At 40.5% G+C, this 24,086-nt stretch overlaps 1 protein-coding gene across 4 annotated transcripts in view; it reads left to right on the top strand.

Moving 5' to 3' along the window:
- NOL4 (nucleolar protein 4) overlaps positions 1 to 24,086 on the top strand; it is a 196,057-nt gene that overhangs the window by 38,821 nt on the left and 133,150 nt on the right. For all 4 annotated transcript variants that reach the window (XM_063326797.1, XM_063326798.1, XM_063326796.1 and 1 more), the window contains exons 3-5: positions 6,296 to 6,407; positions 6,919 to 7,031; positions 11,027 to 11,159. In XM_063326797.1, the coding sequence (XP_063182867.1) occupies positions 6,296 to 6,407; positions 6,919 to 7,031; positions 11,027 to 11,159 (358 nt within the window). The remainder of the gene's footprint in view (positions 1 to 6,295; positions 6,408 to 6,918; positions 7,032 to 11,026; positions 11,160 to 24,086) is intronic.

The following is a 24,086-nucleotide window of genomic DNA, read 5'->3' as shown; positions in this document are numbered from 1 at the left end:
CATAATGCAACAGGCTCAAGCTGTTAGGACAACTCTTTGTGATTCAGTGCAAACCAGGAAAAAAATAGCCTTATTACATTTTTCAAGAAACTAAAATGGTTTGTGATGAGACTGAAGATGGAAAACATCTCTGCCTCCTCTCAAGCCCAGTTATGGGTACAGGTAGGCTAGATTTAGTGATCAAACCCTATAATTCAGAGTAGATTTTATTCTCTTTACTTTCTTTAATATTTTTTTAAAAAAGATGTTAGATTTTCATTCATTTAAACAGTAGAGTAAATGCCTCATCTATGTATGTTATATCTGGACAAAGTGTTCCATAACTAAGTGCATCATCTACCTGAGAATGTTTGTGTAAGTCTCGTAGCCACATTAAGCACCTTAAATTCTATGTGTGTATTTTACTTGAATATTTTTATCTGTGAAGGGTGATCTATTATTTGCCTGTTGAGCCTGCGTAGCCACCGTGCAAAGCCTTGAAACATTACAGCAGTGAACTTGAGTTGTGAGTGAGTGTTGCGATATCTGAGCAGGAGAAATGGGTCAGTTAGTTAATAAAACTCCGAACCCATGAATGAAAAAGGAGCACCGGGCTGATGAGCATGAAGAGAAATAGGCTTGTAAAACATGGGGGAGATATTGATGTGTCAAGGGAAAGTAGCTTGAAGCAAGACTCTTTTCAGATAGGTACTACATAAATATATAACATCTGAGGCATAGCAGGAGTCTATTAGGTGTGGGGCAATATCTGGGGTCCTGTGCTTCATCCAGCTGTTGCAGTAATAAATGTTTCTTGGTTTGGGATCAGGCTGTTGAGTACCCTCCCTCTTTCCTGTCACCCTGAGAAAAGCCTTCCTCCGATTGTGAAACATGGCATGACTCTTTTCTCCTCCCAAAACAGGAATGTACTTACGAGTCCCCTCTGAGCATCACAGTGAACATGTATTCCTCGGGGAAGAATTTTTTGACAGATCGCACTGTAAAATAACATCCTTCCTTCCAGTACAACTTCCCTGATCTAACAGGGTTAAAGCAGGTTTGGGGTCTGGCTGGTTTCCCTCCAGGGCAGACTTTGTCCTTGGGGAAGCAAAAGAATACAAGGCTTGTGCAGGGCCTTAACACGCTTAAATCCTTGCATCTACACTGTTCCTGTGTGCTCAGTGAAACAGCCAAGCACTTTTACTCTATGGACTTGTTCTTGCTTCTTTGCAAAGGGTGAGTGTTGAGTGTCCTGGCAGTGGTCCCGTTAGCAGGTGCTCCCTGTCACTTCCCTTGCAAAAAGCAGCTTCTGCTACATGGGGAGGGAAGGGAAAGGATCTGTGAAGCACAAGTTTAGCACGAGAGGGAACAGCATTTTCCCCAGTGTAGCAGGGTAGTGAGCTCTTGATAAAACTCCCAGCAGTAATATAGCTGCTTTCCTATGTCAGCCTTCTATTCTGACCTCTTGCTGAGGAAAGGAGAGGGCTTTCCTTGGCTGGCTTGCCCTCCTGTCATCAAGAAACCAATTTCTACCACCTGGTTTGATGGCTGTGGGCCCAGGACAGATTACCATCTTCATTCTCTCTCCCTGTCTCTCTCTCTCTCTCCTCTTGGAAGTCATCTTTGGATCATCTCCCCCCGCTTTAAGCTCCTTAATTAAAAAAATATACACACACACCAACAAAAAAATCTCTATTCTGGCACATCGTATCTTCCAGACTACACATACATCCTCCATGTTAATTTTTTAGGGGTTAATAGGTTCCCTTGCGAAATTTCACTCCCTCTCCTCACACTTGTCTTTCCTGTTCTGCCATATGTGTCCTAAAATCTGCCTTTCGGTTTAGAGCTTGTTAATTCTCCAAATAAAAATGTAACTCTGAAAGCTACATCGTCACAACATCCTGCACTTAAATAACCTGAATATTGGAGAGCATAAAGGAGAGACTTTACCCATTTTCTCTGCCTGCAATGATGTGGTAGGAATGCAATATGCTTCTCATGGACAATTAGGGCATGCATCACAGCTCCACTGTAAATCAGATTACATGCTCAGGTACTGGATTACTTGCTTTGTAGTAGTTGTGCTCTTCATGGGATCCAGTCAACAGCATTTAGGTCAATTGTAGGACTAGAAGACCTTCGTCACTGGGCGATGTTTTGGATGGGTTGATAAATGTCAAAATCTATTATATCATAGGCTTTTTGTGAATGGTGAAATAAGATCATAAACGTTTTAACTTTGAAGCCGCTGAAGTCAACTGTTAAAATGAAATAAGTGCAGGTGAACATGTACTATATTGTTAGGAAATGTTTGCTTCTTGTCCTGTAACTTCTGAAGCTAAACCAAACCCTGTATGATTTTTGCACTTGTTGCTTAATGCAGATGTCTCGTTTCTTCTTCATATAATTTTATTTCCCTTGCAATGTAAAAAGCATTCATCTGTAAGAGGTATACTTAGGACACAGTACCTAAACACCAATCTGCTAGAATCTGCTTATTTTTTGATTTGTCCATGATAGAGAATACATCCAGATACAAGATAACATGTTTCTACAAGCAACAGAAGATATACTAATGTGCAATAAAGCACTAGTAAGAATAAGGAATCCCATCAGCATACTTGTAAAGCTTCATATTTGAAAAAAATATACTTGTGATTTTTAAAGCAATCCAAGTAATTTTATCAATATGGTAAATCAGCACTGATTTTTCTTTGATTGGTACAGCCATGTGCATGAGCAGTAAGTCATGCCAAAAATGTGCTGGTCTGCATTGTCAGTGTGCGGATGTAAATAACGCAATATCCCCCACTTAATTTTTCTGGCTTTATTTTTTCTTAAAATACAGAAATTTTCTTAAAATACAAAAATACTGTTTTTTTTGTTTGGTTTTTTTTTTTTTTTTCATGTGGAATTGCAATAAACCAATATTCTTTTCTTGCAGCACATCACTAAATGAGATGCTGTGGCTATATTTTTTGTTAGCTAACAGCCTTGAGAAGAGAGCTAGGAGCAGAGCTGCTGAAGGCAGTGAGACTGTACAGCATCAGTGAGGACCAAGTCATTATTGCTTCCTTTCAGATAGAATAGAGGACAGGAACAATTTTTCCTGATGAAGTCTGACCACTGTCTAAGGTGTTTCTGTGTAGTTACTTAGAAAGTGTCATAAGCCTCCAGGTTGTGCTCTGAAATACTCACATGAAAGCCAGCTCCATGAACTACATCAGCCCAACCTCGTGCACAAGCTGGTAAACTCTACTGAGCAGTGAAATACAGGATTTTGTGTTTGGCCCTGTGCTAATTTGGTTAGAGAGCTTCCCAGCTACAGCTGGTGCTAAGCCAGCTGGTTTGGAGCATGGCCAGAGTGATCAAGTGGCTATCTGTATCTTGTAAAGTAGATGAGCCCTTCTTTAATGAGAAAGGCAAACAGGAGTCTGCACTGGTGGGGGCGTGAGGTTTGGGGGTTTTTGTGTAAGCTTTCTGGCATTGAAAATTGGAACGAACTTTTAGTGTATATTCAAGCAGCAAGAATAAGGAAAGCTGTGGGTTATGCCTGCTGCGTATCTCTTTTAATGCCATACCTATTGTGTTATGCCAGTTTATACAGCCTGAAGTATTGGAATGTAAGTGATTGATTCAAATTACAAAGTAAACAGGGGAGCAAGTTTGTGAAAACTGGTGTTACTTAAGGAAGGGCATCCTTAAAACTGTGTTGCTGTGGGAGGCTGGAGACACAAGCATCTGCTATGTGGACAAATTTAGTTGTAAAACCCGGTTCCCTTATAGTCAGTGGAGCATACCTATCAAATCTGGGCCTTAGCTTACTTGCTTTCCATGGAGGATTTTCATCTTGTTTGAGCAGAACTGGAATTTTGACAGAGATTCTTGATTAGAATAAATGGAGCATTCCTATCAAATGCAGACAGCTAATGAATCCATGTGTAAGCTCCATTAATTTCAATACAATGCTAAATGTGTTAAATGTTATGAGAGAGGTTGCTGCGTATGTGCACTTACCAATTGTTTTAATGCTAAATTCTAGATAATTTTAAGTTCTTTTTTTAGATGCCATAAAGCATGAGTATAACCAATGTTTCCATATTTAGAAGGGTAAATAAGCATCTGTTCAGTGGTATAAAGACCAGGAAAAATAATCTGAAAATATTTTTTGGTAGGATCTCCCATTCAAAAGTGGCTTAATTTAGTGCCTTCATTTTCAGATAAATTGTTTCAGGCCAGAGAATATCTTTGCCAATTTTCATCACAGAACAATTTTTGCTTTTATACTAATCCCCTTCTCCCCCTCAAATAAGATTTCTGTTATATAAGAAAACAACAACAACAACCAGCCCAAACAGCAATACCATAAACAGGATGGTATAATTTGCGTTCTTATTTTGCAACGTATCATTTCCATGTATTTCCATGACTCATGTCACATCAATAAACACTAATTTAAACTCCACCTATTTGGCAAATTACTGTCACTGATAAATTTGGTCTGTGGAGTTTTAGGAAACGTTAAGTTTCAACACAGGTTAAGCAGGTGACAAGCCAAGGAGAAGAGTGTAAGAGCATGAAAACTGGCCATTCCTCCTCCTCTTAGCACCCTTGCAAGGGGCACAAATTATTTGCACAGTATATTATTCCATTTACATACAGTTGAAGAAAGTTATATTCTCCTTCTTGAATACGCATTTTCATACACCCCACCTCCATCCTTCTGCACTTCCTGCAGAGACTTGCATCAAGGCGGTGCTTGATAGGAAATCAACTCCTGCTGTAGGTTTTACAATAAGGGAATAGATTCAGTTGACTCTTCTTTTAATCCCTATTGCTGGCACTTCATCTTTCTTTGGGGATTATCTCCATTGCAAGACAATCACCTTGGCTGGGAAAAGAAGGGCTAGAGATTCCTTATAACAGTTGCACTGTTCAGTGGATGTACATCAACTTATATAATGAATCACAAAAAAAGCCATGGCTTTGCCTGGTAATGTCTTGAAAACATCCTGGCCTCCTAGAGAAGTAGTTTTTCCTGATGCCCAGTTTGAACATCCCAAACTGCAGTTGGTGGCTGTTGTCCCTGCTTTTACCCTCTGAAGAATTTCTTGCCGTTTTTGGTACTCTCCTTCAGGCAGTGGTGGGTTGCAATTAGATCTCTCCCTACCTCATGACCTACTCTTTGTCACATGAAACAAATCCAACCTCAATCCTCAACCTTTCCTTCAAGTCACCGGCTTTGGACTCCAGCCACCGCAGTAGTCTTCCAGAGAGCCCTGTCCTGCTTCTCAGCAGCCTTCTTGAACTGTGGAGTGGCAAACCAGACACATCATTTCAGCTGCTGTCTTACCAGCACCATGTAGAAAGGGGTAATAACTTTTCTTGATCTGCTGGCTGTATGCTTAATGCAGCCAGTATGAGATTTTCTTTATCTGTGATCAGAGAGTATGCTGTTGGCTCATTTTCAGCTTGGCACTGACCATCACCTTCAGGTCCTTTTCAGCAAGGCAAAAATGTCTATAAAGATAGATGCATCCTTGGGGGGGGGTGAATGCAATCTTTAAAACCGGCAGTAACTGCTTCTTCCTCTCCCCTTTCAAAAAAGAAGTCGTCCCTTTGACATCTGCTTGCAAGTATGTAGTTGGAAAGAATGGTAATGTTGAAAGGAGGAAACAACCAAAATCTGTTGTTTCAAGGTATCTCCAGGTAAAGCAGTCTCTAAAATCAAGTGACTCCTAAATTCTATAACCAGTAGTAAAAATAACTTACTTACCCTGTAGTATTAAATCATAAGCTTTCCAAGAATATTTTCCCAAAACATTCAAATACAAAGTTAAACTATCAGGGAGACTGTCATTGCTTGTAATGCACTGAGTCCTGTATCTGTCTATGTATTGTTACAATAAAAATAAATAGAGCATGTAAACCAAGCATTTTCTTTTTTTGATATTGATTATAAGAAAAACGTTGCTTTTCAACTTGTTTTAGAAACATCCCTCAGTGGGATGCCCGGCATGTATGAATCTTTGTGCTGAAAGGAAATTGAAAAAAACCCTGTAAACAGAAAACAAAACCCCTTTTGATAGAAGTGAAATTCTGTTCAATATCAACTGTTATTAGCCAGTATTTGATAAGTAGGCAGATTGGATAGATGTTTCTTGAAATCCTACATAGTATGCAGAACATGCTTTCATTGTGCTTCCTGGCATTATAAGATAATGTGCCTTATTTGGAAATACAATGATCAGTTCTGTTAAATCATGTTCAATCAGCTTATATAATAACACCTATATTTTGTTATTCATTTCAGATTTCAGAGACCTATGCCTTCCTACCGAGAGAAGCGGTGACACGATTTCTAATGAGCTGCTCAGAGTGCCAGAAAAGAATGCATTTAAACCCAGATGGAGCAGATCATAAAGGTGGTTTTAATGTCAAATAGTGGGATGTAAAGTCATTTTATTCCTAATACCCATTTGTGTTTTCCTAGCTTAAGTGAGGGTTCATAAAAATTTGGTAGACTGGAACAGTTCAATAAGTCAGATCATCTCATTTACTTAAGCTGGAAGGTAGTGAATCTTCTGCTTTTGCTTAAGGTTGGAGTGTAATGCCATATGCACCTGCAATAGTAAGGTGATTTTATCTGGAGGAAAAAATTTGTTTTGCTATGGAAACATTTATATGGGGGTTTAAACATAAGGAATAGTTAGGGTGCCTGTGCTATAGTCATTTAGGGTAGAAAAACTCATCACTTTTCAGGGTTTGAACTTGATTTTCATTTTTCTTTGGGAAACTTCCATCTGTACAATCAACAAGCAATTGAAAATGCCAAAGTTAGAACTAAATGGCATAACTGTCTGACTTTGACTGCAGAGTAGACTCAAGTAGCCTCCACAATTAGCATATAATGCATAATAAATATTTTTATTGCAGATAATGGAAAACCTCCAACTTTGGTGACCAGTATGATTGATTACAACATGCCAATTACTATGGCTTATATGAAACACATGAAGCTGCAGCTACTAAATTCACAGCAAGATGAGGTAAAACTTGAAATCTTTTGTTTTTCTGTTCTCCTGTGTTCTTTGGTGCTTGTCTTTGCGGTAGCCAGGAAACCAATTGAAGATGATTGTTGATGCCATCTTTATAATTTCGTTGCTAGAATAGTGAGTCTGAAACCAAACTAGGGCTGTTTGCAAGTAATCAGATTGAGAGAAAATGTCATGACTTACCACCCTTCCATGGTTAGGGGTAATACGCTGTACTGCTTCAAATTACCTGAAGGTGCCCTTTTACTGTCTGGACCGGCAGAAACGATAATGGGGGCAGCATGTTCACCCGAGACTTAGTGCTGTGCTCAGAAGTGACTTTCATTGTCTACGTCTAGAATGCAATACCACCAACAGCTGAAATGAATGGCATAGTGTTCTCAAGGTTAGAAGGCAGGATACAACACGTTTTAGTGAGATAGATGGAAGCCCCTGGCAACATCAGTTGAAATCTTTAAGGCAAAAAGCTTGATAAAATAAGAGTAGGGGTTGCTTTTGAAACTTTGAATAAAAAAATAAAACCAGAAAAAAAGGAACAGAAGTAGGCTGAGAATCAAGCTTCTTCAGAGAGAATTGGCATTGAGTTGTATTATATTTATTTCTCCTCAAAAATGATTTTCTTTATGTGATTTATTCAGTTTTTCCAGATCTTAAGAAGTGCTTCATCAGTTGGATGGCAGTTACCGAATTACATGTAATAAGCTCATTTTGCTAGAAATGTGTTCATTTACCATTTGAGCTGCCAAATAGTTAGAAGACCAGCTATGTGCTAACCAAAAAGCAGTCCTGCATGCTGTGTCCTTCTGCCTGACTACAAGATATTTTTTAATAAAGAAAACCTTCAAACCCAACCTTAACAGCTGGATTATGTCAAAGAGACCCTGACTAACTCCTGACTTCCATGGAGTCAGTCAGATTTGGTTTCATAATAAGTAGATATTGGGATATTGGTGGAGATTTATGAATTATTCAACACCCCATAGAACGGAAATTTCATCACTCTTCCAGAAATACTAGGATCCTTGTTTTGCTTTTGCCTTTTTTTTAATTGTGGAGGGCGTGAGGAGAGATCCCTGACTCAGAGTCCTTCATGCACAAATACAGCCTGGTTGTCTTTCCCTCCTATTGAATCTCCCCTCTGTGTGTTGCCCCATTTCAGGAATCTGACAGCAGGGTTTGAAGCAGCAGGAGAAAATAGGCTTTATCTCTGCAGTAGCCTTAGGAGTTAAAGGACTCCTTCTTTTTTTCCTCTTCTTCCCTTTGAGAATTACTCCTCCCACGACAGGGTCAAGCACTCATGCTGGATCAGGGTCACCTGCCACATGCTTCGGCAGCCTGAATTTTTAGGTGTAAACTTTCTGGTCTGATGACTGAAATTAGTGTTAAATCAGTTTTTGATCAAAATGAACAAGTGGAGGTGATATGGTGGCATCAGGAAGCACCATTGCTTGGTACCTCCCCGCCCAACTCTAATGTTGCTGTTTATAAAATATTTGTAGCACTGGATTTATGAAGATAAAAGTAATTTTTGATATGTTTTAGTAATAATGTCTTTGCCAGGGCAGAGTGGGCACAAGGAAAGTTCTCAAGATAATCTTTACATCTTTTCTCAAGGCAGAGTTTTGCTAAGAATTTATTTTTTCTTCAGGCTGTACATTTGTTGCACTGAAAACAAAATGGCAACGAAAATAGTGTAGTTCAAAGCAGGAAGATTTTTGGTGCATACATTCAAACTATTTAATGCACTTAAAAAACATGCTTGGGTTTGTAGGAAGGCTCTGTTTCCAAGGTTTCATCAATCATATCTGTATTCTTGTGGAGGCGGTGGAATTCAGATAGGAGTAAACTTGGATCCCACAACTAGCTAGCGTAGTGACTGAAAGCCTCCTAATTCTCTCATCCTGGGTTGATCATTTTCAAGCTAAGGCCATCTATGAAAGGGAAGCAGACTTCATCTAACAGGAGAACTTCATCACTGTGTGAGAATTTATAGCTGTGCTGCAACTGGTACCAGTGGCTCCCAGCTCCTCTCCCCATGCCTCTGTGTCCTGCAGATTTAGATAAATGTTTACACAGTTTGGGGAGAGTTTGAGGTGGAGATATTCCACAGGGTGCTGTAGGCAAACACAGGCTACCCATGTGTGCTGTTTTATGCTTATGCACGTGTTGGATAGCCAGAGCTCCCCTTCTGTGAGCCCATACAGATTGCCTAAGCTCAGAATTGGAGAATGTAAGCTGCTGCTTTCTGGTTCCTGCAGGATTCAGTGAGAAATACCACTGTGTCTTAACAGAGGCACAGCTTTCCAGAAGTTCTGGGGGAGTCTGTGTTCTCGTCTTGCTCTTTGAACACACAGTGTGCATTTTCCCTAAACCTCAGAACCATCTTGGTGTGTGCCTCAGCCCTGTCTCTCTGGGCAGGAGGCTGCTGGGCACCACAGTTCTTGTGTGAGGGCAGCGTTTGGGTATTTGCTCCTGCTGCTCTTGGGGTGCTCCCACCTTACCTGGGCAAGGCTGACAGGTGCCCACTAGAGAAGCCCTCACTCTTCCATTTAGTTTTTTACAAAACTTTGAGAACAAGGTATGTTTGTTTCATTATTTGTCGTTGTCCTGGTGTGACAGTGCAGAACAGCATTGCCTTGTGTGTTGTCCCACTCTCACTCCTGAATGGCATTTGGCAGTACTTCATCCCAGTTTAAAAAGGGTCATGACTGCAGGGAACTTGCCTTCTGAAAATGAGAGAAACATGCACGCAAGCCGGAAACATCACTGAGACCTAAGAGAAGAGTAGATTTAAGGGGAAGCACTCAGAAAGAAGAAAGCAGCTATATTAGTATCTGTAGAAACCAGTTCACAATGAGTACACAGCCAATCATATTCTAAAGATGGCTCTTTTTCTAGGTCATTTCTGGTGAACAACCCAGAAAAATAGTCAGGATCCTGTCAGTACTGTTTTTGTTTAAAAAAAAAAAATTAGTTGGAAAACTGTTTTAAAGTGGTCTTTGGGGGATACAAAATTATTTGCCATATTTTTCTCTATGTTCTTTAAAATGCTTTTCTTCATAACAGGAGTAATTATCTCAGAAAAGTTGTTACTGAAGATATATCACCTTAGGCTTGTATTTTGCCTCAGCAGCTTACAGAGCAAGACTTGTGGAGGCTTAATTTTTAATCCATGAGTGGGCGCATGAACTTTAGTGGGACTGAAACAAGTGACGGTAAACATGTATGTGAACATTTGCTGGACTAGGTCCAAAACTGTTTTGCTTTTATAAATGGAGACAAAATATTTGATTGGGACTTTTACTTTTTCCCCTATGCTATCATCCCTAGTAGATGCTCTGTAATTAGACTTTATGGATAAATCATATTAAAGACGTATAAGGCAGAATAAATTTGAAGTGATTCTTATGTGATTATATTACTTTGGTTCACCATTGTCTGTCATTTGAACATGCCCGGAACTTTTATAAGCTTTATCATTTTCATAGATGCTGCTTTAAACTCAATAGCAGTGTAAGGGTGACATCATGTCAAGGGAATTTGCTCATGGATTCTTATCAAGTCAAGTTGCCTTTCGGAAATATCTTATTGTGAGTGGTCATCACGTGGTTACTGACATCGCTTGGGAAAGGTAGAGGGTTCAGGCAGGGAATGTGGAGAGCTCTTCTCAACCAAATTTGAATAACAAGGACTTGGTACGGAGTCTCTAGTTATAGCCCTCTTTTGCAAAACACTGTGGAAACAGAGAGTTCAGTAATGGAATATCCTCATAATTGAACAAATCGCATTTGTCAGATTATCATATCACATGAACGCTGTGCTTTCCTTGCTCTTCATGTGCTCTGCTTGTTTGCTTATATACACAAAGATTTAGCATAATTACACTCCACACCAGGTGTGAGTGAAACAAATGGGAACGAGTGGACTGCACATATAATGTGAACAGTGTATGATGTTTTCTGACAGACTCTAAAACTTTCTATTTGCAGGATGAAAGCTCTATAGAAAGTGATGAGTTTGATATGAGTGACTCAACTAGGATGTCAGCTGTGAACTCCGACCTCAGCTCAAATCTGGAAGAGAGAATGCAAAGTCCTCAGAACCTCCAGGGCCAGCAGGATGGTAAGGCTCTCGTTTCGTACAGAAAATGCGGTATTGCCTTGTCTTTTTCCCATTCTGTGCCTTCATTTAGTACCTGCTGTGTCCTTTTCTTCATATTGTGTTTCATTAGGTAATTTGAAATATATGTTCCCTATGTCTCAGCATGAAGAGGATGAAGTTGGGTTTTTTTTTTGCAGGTTAATTTATTTGTTGCTTAGGCAACAGGTGAGTGCTTAGACCACTACATGTTAAGTATTATTATTTTACTATTTTTATATATGTAGCATGACCATACACAGGCATAAAAAGAAAGGAAACTCAAATCTTTCTGAGGCAAGCCAGAAGGCTGAGAAAGTTGGTTTTACTGGTTGAAATGAGGGAGAGGGGTGTGACAGAAGCATGATCGTTTGAGAGCTAGGAACTGGGACGTGATATTCAGAAGAAAGCACGAAAAAGACAAACTCCGATGTGGAAATAGAAGTAAAAGAAGAGAACACAGAACGAGAAGCATTGTAAATTTGAATGTTAATTATTTCTAGGTTAGTTACAACACAAAGCTAATTTGTTGGTGAAAGACATGAAAGTTTTACATTGCATAGAAGATGCATAGATGTATACTCTTAGATTTCCGCCCTTATTATAGAACAAGTTAAATGGGCCTGTTTTGGATGAACTTTCTCCTTGGCTATGGAGCTCACAAAAAGCCTGTCTGCTGCAGACTTTCACAGTGGCTCATGAGTGGCATGTGAACGTGCAACACCCAAACTGCAGGTCTATTCTATCGCTATTAGAAGTAACACATCGGTATTCTGTACTTGTTACTCCACAATTTCCTGATCATGTGTGCCAATTCAGAAATGCTTCTTATATTTCTCCTGAACACTAAATATATGGGATTTGACAGTTAAGCTGGATTCTTTCCACTTTATGCATCATGGTCAATTGCTAGCTGGTAAGCTATTTAGGTGAGAATGGGTGTGCTGCATAGTGGCTGATGGAATCTGGTGACGGATAGGACCTTCTGCTGTGTTGCTCTGTGGATGAATAAAGGAGGAGGATGTCTATGATAATTTGGTAGGCCAGATTCTAACTACAGCTGCCTTTTGTCTGAGTGTCCTCCTTGAGTGCAACTTTTGACTTGATTTCTATCTATGTATGTTCACTAAAGGAGCAGTTCTGATGCACAAGATGTAGGGAAAGCCATTGCACTTTCCTGTTGAAATTTGACTTTTCAAGGCTAATATAATATAATAATACTGCTAAGTTAGATTTTTCAGGGATACTTTGGAAGGTGCCATTTTTATGTATCTGGCTTTCAGTGCAAAACTGTGCTTTAGAGGTTTTTGCTTACCTATATACTCAATCTGTTTCACATGTATAGAGTGTTTCTTAATAGTAATTGTGAGCATGTATATGTCTGAAATAAAAATTATAGCTCAGTACAGTAACCTATGAAGAAATGCATGTCATACAGGTCTTAATACCTACCACAGCCAGATTCATGTGCCACATCTAATCATATCAGAACATAAGTATGAATGATAAAATGCTGCAAATCTGTCACATGCTATTTAAAATGTATGGGAGATAAATGCCATGTGGCCTTTGAACTGCAGGTAGTGTGATCTTACAGAATTGCTTTAAATCTCTCAGATTTCCTTCCCTTCCTCCCAGATCATACTTGCTCACCTTCCTAAGGCAGTCCTATTTTTTGCTGCATCTTCTGACTGACGCATCTGCTGATAGAGAGATTTGAAATAGCAGCTCTTCCGGCTTCATAGTTTTCCTGTACTAGCTGTCATCAGGTAGCAAACCTGAGTGTGGCTAGTTATAGCAGCAACACTGCTTTTTCAGATATGGGAGAAGAGGCTGAAGGAGGAACTGAAAGACTAGAGAAGAGGGGGAAGAAGAATGATAGGAGAGGGCAGGAAGAAAGAAGATTGTGAGAAAATAATGAGCACAGGGATAGAGAGATGGAAGTGGGGACAGGAAGGAGGGAAGACAAAAGGGACCTTAAATGAACTTAGCAGTAAAATCCCTTTTGCCGTCACAGCCTTCACTGTAAAATTTTACAAATTTAATACTTAATTATAGCGCACACACCCCGAATCATCACCAAAGCATGAATATGTGTGTCTAAAGTGATTCCTGACCCCTTTCCTCAAACATTCTATATGTCCATGAGAGTTTATGTCAGCCACCGCATTCAATCTACAGATAAAGACACTTGGCATTTGGCTCATCTGAAATGTCTTTGCTGCATTCTGGCAGGTGAAAACATACTGCTGCGTAAGGTTGCCTGTGCACACATGGTTGGGAATGGTGTCTGTGGTGGAATGGGACAGCAGACGTCTGCTGCTGCCCCGAGCATGCCCTCATTGGGAGAATGATTTGCTACTGGGAATCATTAGGAAAACTGCTGCCAAGGGTGGATTAGTGACAGCTGCAGTGTACCTAAAAGTGATGTGTTCTATCACTTTGCTTACCTGGCTTTCCATGTGAGGTGAGATGAGAATATTTTGGGAAATCTATTGGGTTTTGTTCCATGGATTTCAATGTATTTGGTACTAAGATATAAACAGAGTCCATGTACCCTGTACCATGTACCCAGTGGCCATGTCAGTGAGGGATAGATGGAGTTCAGTTCAGTTTATCAGAACATAGTGGAATGCTGACACTATATATGTAAAAGGAATAAGATGCTTTCATACCCTCTTCCTTGGGGCTATATTTGCACTGTATTTAGACAGGCACTTGGCTTTGGGACTCCATTGCAGAGCTTGTACTAGAAAATTTGACCTGAGATTTCTGGTTTCTCAGTGTCTTCCCGTCTAGTACTCTGTATTTTCTGTTTGTCATGGTTAAGTTATTTGAACCTAAATAGAATAAAGGCAAATATGAGAGCACCCACATTATCAGCTGAAAGCAATAGACTTCACCCAGAAATGTCATGGTAGGTAGGAAAAATGCTGAGAAGGAGGGCACAGAGAGGGAAGGTGTGTGTTTGCTCGCAGTAGATGGGTGCTGGTACTGCGCAAAAGTTCTGGGCTCTGCAAACGTACAGAGGCTTCATAAGATTCCTTGTATAAAGCATATTAGATTGAAAGGGAACAAGAAATTGAGGAAGAAATGCAAAGTGGGGAGAGTTGGTGAATTGTACCCATAGTACTGAAGTTGCCACAATACTATGAAGGACAGTTTCCACTTTAAATTAGCCTTTGTATGCTTTTAAATAACAGGGCCTTGAGTCACACCTGCTGGTGAATGGCTGAAAATAGCATCCTGAGCACCTGCAGGGCTGCTGCAACTATGGGGGAGGAGTTGGAAAAGAGCTGCTACTCTTCCCTGGGGAGTTAGAAAAGGAAAGCAGCTTTAATTTACAATCAGTTCATTCCCCGGCTGGCAATGGGGTAGGGCTATCTGGTTACCAGTGCCTCAGAGCTGCTTTTCTTAGCAGCCACCTGGATAATGGGGCTGCAAATTGCTGGTGTGTTGCTTTCTCTTTTGCGCCCTCTTCCCATACTTGCCTCTGTTTTCTTGCTTCCCTGTACATGCTATAACTCCCTTGTCCTAAGCAGGTTCTTTGGAGCAAACCCTGTGTATCACACATCTGCGGACAAAGCTCCTGCTCAGGAGCTGTCTTTAATTCTCCTTTCTCCTAATAATGCACTAGGGACTCTGATGTTGCCAAATCAAACCCTTTTGCCCTTGTCTCAGACCATAGACAGCAGGCAGGCTTTGCAAACTGAGTCAGAAATAAAGGAGCTTGTCTTTTTTTTTTTTTAATTAGTACTTCAACCTCTACAAAAAAGATTTTTGTAGTAAAAACTGACCTCTAGATGGGTTTGCCAGACGGGCAACAAGAGCTTCTACCCTGAGGGAAATGGGACTCTTGTTGCCCTTGCCTGTTAGCTGAGCCCTGTGTAGAACAGCTGAGTGCGTTTGCTCCTTCGCTGTGGTGGTTCATTAGTTACCAAGATATGAGAGAGGTGTAGGGGAATGCTTTGATTAGAGGAAATTAAGAACATGCACAACTTTAAAAGTAATAAGAGGTATAAATTTTATGTTGAATTTTTTTTGGTTTTCACTCTGTGAGCTATCAAGTAAAAATCAGGGATGAGAATTGACTGTAACTTGGTGCAAGATGCAGAATTCATTTATTTTCAGTATTTCTCCCTTTACTGAGGTACACCAAAATGTATAATTGCTTTGTCTGGATTTGGGTGGAAGGACTATGTTCTCTTCAATCTTGTTTTTAGAAAATGATAGTTACGTGTTTATACACATTTATATAGGACTCCCCCTCATAGGCACTGTATGGGGACTGTGCTTATAGCAGCTAGCCATGACAAAATATGTCATGATTCAACCTTTGACAGGGGTTGTGCTATCATCTTGGACATGGAGATTGCTAATAAGCTTTTTCTGGTTGTATTTATTGCAGTTTATTGAAAATTGAGCAATAGTACTGTAACGCAATGGAGGGCTATGCCTTCAGGTAGTTTGTGATCATTTGGATGGTGCCAGTTCTCTTTCCCTGGCATGTTCAAGTTGACAGGCTTTCCAAAATATAGGTGTAGGAGTTGTGGTTGTTCCCATTAACTATTCCCTTCGCTCATTTGGTGTTTGTGGTAGATACAAGTATTGTAGCCAGTCATCTAAATACCTATTTTCTGCATTGACTCTATAATCCTTACTCAACAGCTTCAGCTGAAACAAGTCTGCGAGAAGCAAGGAGAGGGGTCAGCAGAACTGCTACCTTGGACTTCCGGAGGGCGGACTTTGGGCTTTTCAGGAGCCTGGTTGACAAAGTCCCCTGGGAGGCAGTCCTCCAGGGCAAAGGAGCCCAGGAAGCCTGGGTGATTTTCAAGAAGGAAGTCTTAAAGGCGCAGGAGCAGGCTGTCCCCATGTGCCAGAAGACAAGCCGTCGGGGAAAAAGGCCGGCCTGGCTAAACAGGGAGCTAGTGTTACAACTTCGGGAAAAAAAGAGGATCTATGGCCTCTGGAAGGAAGGGCAGGCCACTCAAGACGACTACAAAGAGGTAGTGAAGCTATGTAGGGAAAAAATCAGGAGGGCTAAAGCCCAGCTGGAGCTAAACCTGGCTTCTGTTGTCAAGGACAACAAAAAAAGCTTCTATAAATATATTAGCAATAGGAAGAGGACTAAGGATTATCTTTGTCCTCTAGTAGATGGGGCCGGCAACATAGTGACCAAGGATGAGGAAAAGGCTGAGGTACTTAATGAAGTCTTTGCCTCAGTCTTCAGCAGTAGGACCAGTTGTTCCCTGAGCACCCAGACCCCTGAACTAGAAGACAGGGAAGGGGAGCAGACTGAAGCCCCTCTAATCCAAAGGGAAATGGTGAGGGACCTGCTTCAGCACCTGGAGGTGAACAAATCTATGGGGCCGGATGGGATCCACCCAAGGGTATTGAAAGAGCTGGCGGAGGTGCTCGCCGGGCCACTTGGTATCATTTATGAGCAGTCCTGGACAACCGGAGAGGTCCCAGCTGACTGGAGGTTAGCAAATGTGACACCCATCCACAAGAAGGGCCGGAAGGAGGATCCGGGGAACTACAGGCCAGTCAGTCTGACCTCGGTGCCTGGGAAGGTCATGGAACAGATCCTCCTCAGTGCCATTACACGGCACATGCAGGAGAACAGGGTGATCAGGCCCAGTCAGCATGGGTTTGTGAAGGGCAGGTCATGCCTATCAAACCTGATCTCCTTCTATGATAAGGTGACCCACTTAGTGGATGAGGGAAAAGCTGTGGATGTTATCTACTTGGATTTTTGCAAAGCTTTTGACACTGTTTCCCACAGCATTCTCCTGGAGAAACTGGCTGCTCATGGCCTGGACAGGTGTACTCTGCGCTGGGTAAAAAACTGGCTGGATGGCCGTGCCCAGAGAGTGGTGGTAAATGGAGTTAAATCCAGTTGGTGTCCAGTCACAAGTGGTGTCCCCCAGGGTTCGGTGCTGGGGCCGGTTCTCTTTAATATCTTTATCAATGATCTGGATGAAGGGATTGAATGCACCCTCAGTAAGTTTGCAGATGACACTAAACTGGGCGGGCGTGTTGATCTGCTTGAGGGTAGGTTAGCTCTGCAGAGGGATCTGGACAGGCTGGACCGATGGGCTGAGACCAATGGTATGAGGTTCAACAAGGCCAAGTGCCGGGTCCTGCACTTGGGTCACAACAACCCCATGCAGCGCTACAGGATTGGGGCAGAATGGCTTGAAAGCAGCTCGACAGAAAAGGACTTGGGAGTGTTGGTTGACAGCCGGCTGAATATGAGCCAGCAGTGTGCCCAGGTGGCCAAGAAGGCCAACAGCATCCTAGCCTGTATCAGGAATAGTGTGGTGAGCCGGACTAGGGAAGTGATCATCCCCCTGTACTCGGCACTGGTGAGGCCCCACCTCGAGTACTGCGTTCAGTTTTGGGCCCCTCGCTACAGGAGGGACATTGAGGTGTTGGAGCGTGTCCAGAGAAGGGCTACAAAGCTGGTGAGGGGCCTGGAGGACAAACCTTATGAAGAACGACTGAGGGAGCTGGGGTTGTTTAGCCTGGAGAAGAGGAGGCTGAGGGGAGACCTTATCACCCTCTACAACTACCTGAAAGGAGGTTGTAGAGAGATGGGGGCTGACCTCTTCTCCCTGGTGACAAGTGATAGGACGAGGGGAAACGGGTTCAAGTTACGTCAGGGGAGGTTTAGATTAGATATTAGGAGACATTTTTACACTGAAAGGGTTATTAAACATTGGAATAGGCTGCCCAGGGAGGTGGTGGATTCACCATCTCTGGAGGTGTTTAAAAAAAGGGTAGATGGGGCACTGAGGGACATGGTTTAGAAGTGGCTCTTGACAGGGTAGGCTAAAGGTTGGACTCGATGATCTTAAAGGTCCCTTCCAACCTCAACAATTCTATGATTCTATTCTAAGTAACATCAGCTGATTAAGTTGTCAAAATTGTGTATCTGTGCAAGGGTACAGAGTTTGCTATATCCGTGCTTACTGTTGGTTTGTTCTCTCTGAACTGAGTCCAAGCCAAGCGTTTAATCAATCTTCCCATTCTCAACTGGTTGCATTGTCATACTTCTTTCTGCGTTTGTCTTTATTCCACTAAAACCTGAACTCCCTGTCTTAAAATATTGACTTTGCTTTTTCCACAAAGTAATTTAAGTGAGTGATTTAAGGTTTGAACACCAACTGCAGGCCACAGTGAAGACAGATTGGTGAAGGAGCATATTGGAGTAAATGATCTCTGCTGTTGCCTATGTTTTGGCTCTGCTCTTGATGTTGAGTAAAGCAACATGAGAGCACGCAATTCCCAGCACTAAATCCATGGTAACCATTTGCAGCTAATTAAGAATTTTCAGTGGAAATGTTATTTTACATTAATTTACAAAATTAATTTACATTAATGAGTATTGTGCCTTTAATTTCTGTTCAAGCACTGAAAGGTTTTACAAATATGTTTGTTTGGTATGTGGTCTGAGTCCACTTGACTTCAGTGAAAGCCCACTAAAAATTAGCTGAAACATTTGTAGAGTTTGGTTCTCTTTTACTTAAAAGCTTGACTTCTTCAGGCTTCAAAGCAAAGCACCTGACATTTCTGTGGTATATGGGATGGAGTGAAATTACTACATGAAGTCACAAAGCTTTAATAAAAATATTAAAAATAAAATAAAAAGCAGTCTGCCAGCTTTCCTCCATGCAACCTCACATACTTTTAAAAGCCTTTTCATTTTGGGGATTTTCTGTGGCTTAACTGGTTTTGTTTGCAATTTGTAGATCCATACTAACACAGCTATAATGCTATAAAAGTTGCTTATTATGCTTATACATTACACAAGACATTGGACACGGAGAGTTAATAAGCATTTTACTCTAAAGCCAAAGGTAATTTTCATTTAATAGTGAGGGTTTGGGCTGATTAAGTATGAAGGAGGTAGCACTATTAGCTTAGAAAGAGTATTGAAAAACAATTGCTACCTTACTTTTGTTTGGTGAAATGGCAGATCATTTGAAATTACATTCAAGGTAGGGCCAGGAGAGCTGACTGAATTCTGTGATATATTCAGACCTGCCAGTCTTGCTCAAGCCAGTGAAACTTGTAAAATTTGGGGCAATAATCCTACTTCTTATGACTAAGGGTGAAACAATACAATAAATACTAGTGTCCTCAAAGAGATCCAAGATACCTGCCTGTCTCATGGCAGTGGAAAACAAGACATGAGTACAGTAACATCCAAGCATTGCTAGCAATACAGTACCTTATGCAGAATCTTTTGTGATCTTGCTCTAATTTCCCCAAAGAGGAAAGCCCATCTGTATGAACAGGTTTTACCTTTCCCCTGTTCTGGGACATAGAGCAGAGACAGCAGAGGCTGAATGAGGGCAACAACCACGTCCCGAAGATGAGGGCCGAGAAAAGCTGGCAAGAGAGTATGAGGAAGGTCTCTGCTTCGGCTGCCTGGCAATCTGTTCTGAGGATAAGCAAAGGTCTCCTGTCTCTGCAGCTGTTGATCTGCCACTCTTGCAAGTAGCAGCTTCATTACTGAATAAAGCAAAAGACATCACAGTCACATGTGCATATTTCTGAATAAGTCTATGGGCTTCACTGAAGTGTTATCTTTCAAGTGTCAAAATCACAAAGGTTTCTTTAGATGGGGGTTAGTTATAATATATTTTCTCTATCTGAGAACATTAGAGTAATCTTCACCTAAACAGAGTTAAAGTGGACCTGAGTGAGTACTAGTATTATTTTGCTTCCATGGAACTATACCTGGAGTGGTTTGGCACATGAGATTTACTTTAAGGTAGTGTTATTTGCACAAAACAATGCATTTAAGAAAGAAGAAAAAAGTACTGAAACAAGAACTGAAGCCAAACAATTGTGGAAATCTAGTTCCACTGGTGTTTTAGCAGCTTCTTTAGAGGTGATACCACATCAGTGCAAAAGGCACGAGTGACACTGTAAGAACTCTTGAGCAGTGTTACAATGTCAGTGATAATGCATTGTACTGAGCCTGAGCAAGAGCTTGAAGTGTTGGTGCAGCAGCGTTAGAAACTTTCAGTCCTTAACATCATTAAGGAAAGCTGTGTGGAATTTTCAGCAAATCAAGTATTCTAACGTACTGGCTGCTGATGAGGCAGCTGGTATGCGCATTGTCATCAGAATACTGAGCTGATATACGAGGCAATTCTATTGTACAATAGATTAAAATCTTCTTTTAACTCTCTGTACAACTCAAATTTGGTAAAAATTAAGCATCAGTGACTCTCCATGGAGAGCACACCTTCCTTCCTCCAGATTAATGTCGTTAAGTGAAGGCATAGCTGAGACCAGAACTTCACTAACTCAGTGGACCTGCCCAATCAAACAAGGGTCTCAAACCAGGATTTGAACATGAGCACCCCTCTCACTGAAGTGTAGCAAATGGATTACTTTTACAGTTGACTCTATTCGTGTGTAGAGTTACTGTATTTCCATTTCCTAGTTGCAAACATCTTGTGAGTCGGCTGTGCTGAATGTCTCCCCTCTGCTCCATTTTACTTCTGTGTGTCTTCTCTCATCTTTTTATAACTTGTGTCTCTCATCTTTTTATAACTTGTGTTCTTTTTTTGACATCTCTTTGTTTGTTTTTTTATCTTATACTGTAATTTGCTTTAGAGACTAAAATGTTATTAAACATGAATTATGCATTGAGCAGACTCTCTGCTAGAGTCTGACTGGTCTGTTGCAACCAGAGAACAATCCTGTTTCCTGCACCACCCTCCCAGCTGCACAACTGTCACTTTCTATTATGCTTGCCTTGAACAATTGAGTGTGGCTTGTAATGACAATAATTGCCTCAAAATTGTTTGTCATGTTTGCCTTGTTAGTAACAAACTACTAACTGTTGGTTACAATCAAGTTCTCAGCTATTATTCCATAATTACATCAGGGAATACTTGCAGCCAATAATAGCGAGAAATTAGAATTATCTTTTCACAAGTAATGCTAAAATGCTTGCAGACCATTCACTCTATTCACAGCCATTCTTTTTTACATCAGCAATCTAGTGGTAAGTGAAGTCTGGCCCTGTATAAACGGCTAGCTGTAGACCTGTATGCTTTTACACCTTCAAAACGGGTCTGCAGGTTGCATCAGTGTTGTACAGGTCCTCCATCAATAGATATTTCACTTTGGCAAGAATACTAACCAACCAAGCTACCTCTTCATTATGCAGGTACTGAAGGGAGCCAATTTGCTTTTGATTTCAGTATGCAAACCCTTGTAGCTAAGCTTAGCAGGATTTCTGAAAGCATTGGTTTGGTTTTCATTGACTTTCTTTGTTGTTTTCCCTTATCTTAGCATCTGTCAGGGTTTTCCCTCCCATTTCTGTGTAGTATCAAAATTAAGCACTCTGGTATAGGGATTTAGTTTTGCTTTCCAGTACAGACGCTTTACCCATTTATCCTTTTGTATGTTCCAGTTGACTTTAGCAGGGGCTATGTGCACAGGTTGCTTTATTTAGTTTGATCTACTTCCTCAGAGTATAGGTAGAGGGTTTTTTTTTTTCATAACTACTGTTAAAATGTATGCTAGGCATTGACTCCACTTTTTTTTTCTAGTATGTTTAATATAGAATAACATAATAGAGCATTTTTATTTCAGTAAAAGGAATGTAAAACAATGTGCTTTAAAGAAAATTAAATTTAGCCATGAATTCTTCACTGTGTTATATTTTAATTAAGGAAGCTATTAATTTTTTTTTTTTCTGAACAGGAAATTCCCTGGAGACATTGGGCTGTCTTGTGAAAGACTTTTTTTTAATGGAAATTTCTTTAAAGCATTTCTTGTTTGATAAAATATTTGTAAGACTGAATGTTTAAAATTAGGAGTAATTTTTTAACAAAATGCAAATACTTTGATTACAAAAAGAGAGTAGTACTTTATCAGCACTGTAGAGTTTTGTAAGATTTTACACATAGGAAGTGGTTACATATATTTTCCTGAGATCTGTGAATCAGTGTTTTCAAATAGTTGATTTAATGTTGCCAAATAGTAACCACATTTGTTATTCTGAGGCAGAGGGACACGCTATCTCTTGCGCTTCTTAACAGGATGGAAGAAATGATAGAATCACTCTGAAAAGTTCAGGATAGGCTGAACAATGGTGTCCTCCAAGTATTCATAAATGCTGATAGCCTGGTTATTGGGAGAAGGATCGAAGTGATGCTTTGCAAGTTGACTGGAAACTGAAAGATTACATTTAGCATCAACACAGATTAAAATACAGCCAGGCTCTTTTGCAAGTTTATTTAGCACTTGGTGATGGTTAACAGCTTGGTGGGAGACGTGTGAGGCTCAAGCAGTCTCTCCACTGCTGCATACCAGGTGGGCACTGACTGGTTGCTGAAGGAGCACCCTTCCAGACAGACGGACAGACAGACAGACTTTAGCAGCTACTCAAACCTTCTCTAGGAAAGGATGTGAAGTAGCACGCTCTATTTAGTTGACTTTGTGGGCTGTACTGGGTGCGATGCTGAGAAACCAACCCAGAACCTCAATTGTAAGGGTTGGTATTATCATTAGAATAAATTCAAGTAAAAGCTAACACAAAGGAAGAATCCAAATTCATGTAACATATAATTTTCAGATGTAGGTGCCCAGAAATGAAGAGAAATTGATGCTTTAGGTCAGCTCCAAGTTTTTCTCCATTTCCATGATATAATAACTCCGTGTCTTACAGCTGGAATGTGGTTTTCCACCAAAAATATTGCCCTGAGATCAGTATCTACTGCATAAGTTCCTGGTTATGGAGGTAGTTGCTTTTTTTCTATCTTAAGTCCTTCCTCAGTGCTTCATTTTCATTGCAAAGTTTTTACAAGCCTGCTTTCTTGTGAATCAAGGAGTCAGCTTAATGCATCTCCAAGAGAACTAGCTAGGATCCTTGCTATAAACAAACGTTAAACTCGTGTAAAAGGAATAATTACTTCTGATTGGACAGTGGAGTTCAAACCTCTGTGTTTAGCTTTTCGTACTCTGAAACCTGAATTTCACATAAGCGTAGACATTGGCATGGAGATTTAAATGATATCCTAAACCAGAATAAAGCATGCGTTTCACTAGCAGCTTTTAAATAAGGCAACAGTAATAGGTACTTTGGGGCAATAATTGATTAGAAAATTTGATTTTGTGCTTTAAGAAACACTGTGATAAAACCATGATATCAACAGGCTGGTCTAAAGCCTTAGGAGCAATAACTGCTGTTAGGAGACAGAGACAGGGAATAGATTTATTATTTTTTTCTCTGCAAAGAAAACAAAAATAGAGACATGACATTTCAGTTACAGGAAGTTACTGTTCCAAGAAGAACCAAAATATTAAGTGTACTAAAATTTTAATGACTTAATTGACAAAGACATGCAGTGGGTTTGTTACGTCACACTGTTTGTCTCTTGGATGGTTATTCTGAAGGAAGCTGATGCTGCAGCCTGTCAAAGAGAGGATGAAGACTCAGAACTGCAAGACTTGAGAACTTTTAATGTGAATTACCTGCACTGGGAGAAATACACCCTCTTCAAGAGGAGGTGGTTACAAATAGTGAGAGGCAGAAAGTAAATGGAAGCAACCAGTGCTGTCAGATCTCTTTTAAGAGGACTCCTTGTATCAATAAATGATCTTTGAATAGTTTACACGTCTGTATACATCTTCTTTACCAAAGAAAGCTGGGATTTTTGTCTCTCTGAAAGCAATTGTTAACTTTTAGAAAATATCCTTCTTAGTTAACTGTCTAAGGACCATATTTTTATGAAAAGTTTCAAAGAACTTTGAGATTTAGGGACTTAGATTTTGGAAATTGTATCCAGCATGATTGTGTCCAAAATATATGGGTGCAATTAAAAGCTTACTACAATCAATGATATAAATTTCTACAAACTCCAGTGGAGACAAGGTTTC

Source organism: Chroicocephalus ridibundus, chromosome 2 (assembly GCF_963924245.1).
Source record: "Chroicocephalus ridibundus chromosome 2, bChrRid1.1, whole genome shotgun sequence".
In the NCBI taxonomy this organism is placed as follows: Eukaryota; Metazoa; Chordata; class Aves; order Charadriiformes; family Laridae; genus Chroicocephalus; species Chroicocephalus ridibundus.
This window is presented reverse-complemented; position numbering and strand designations above follow the sequence as displayed.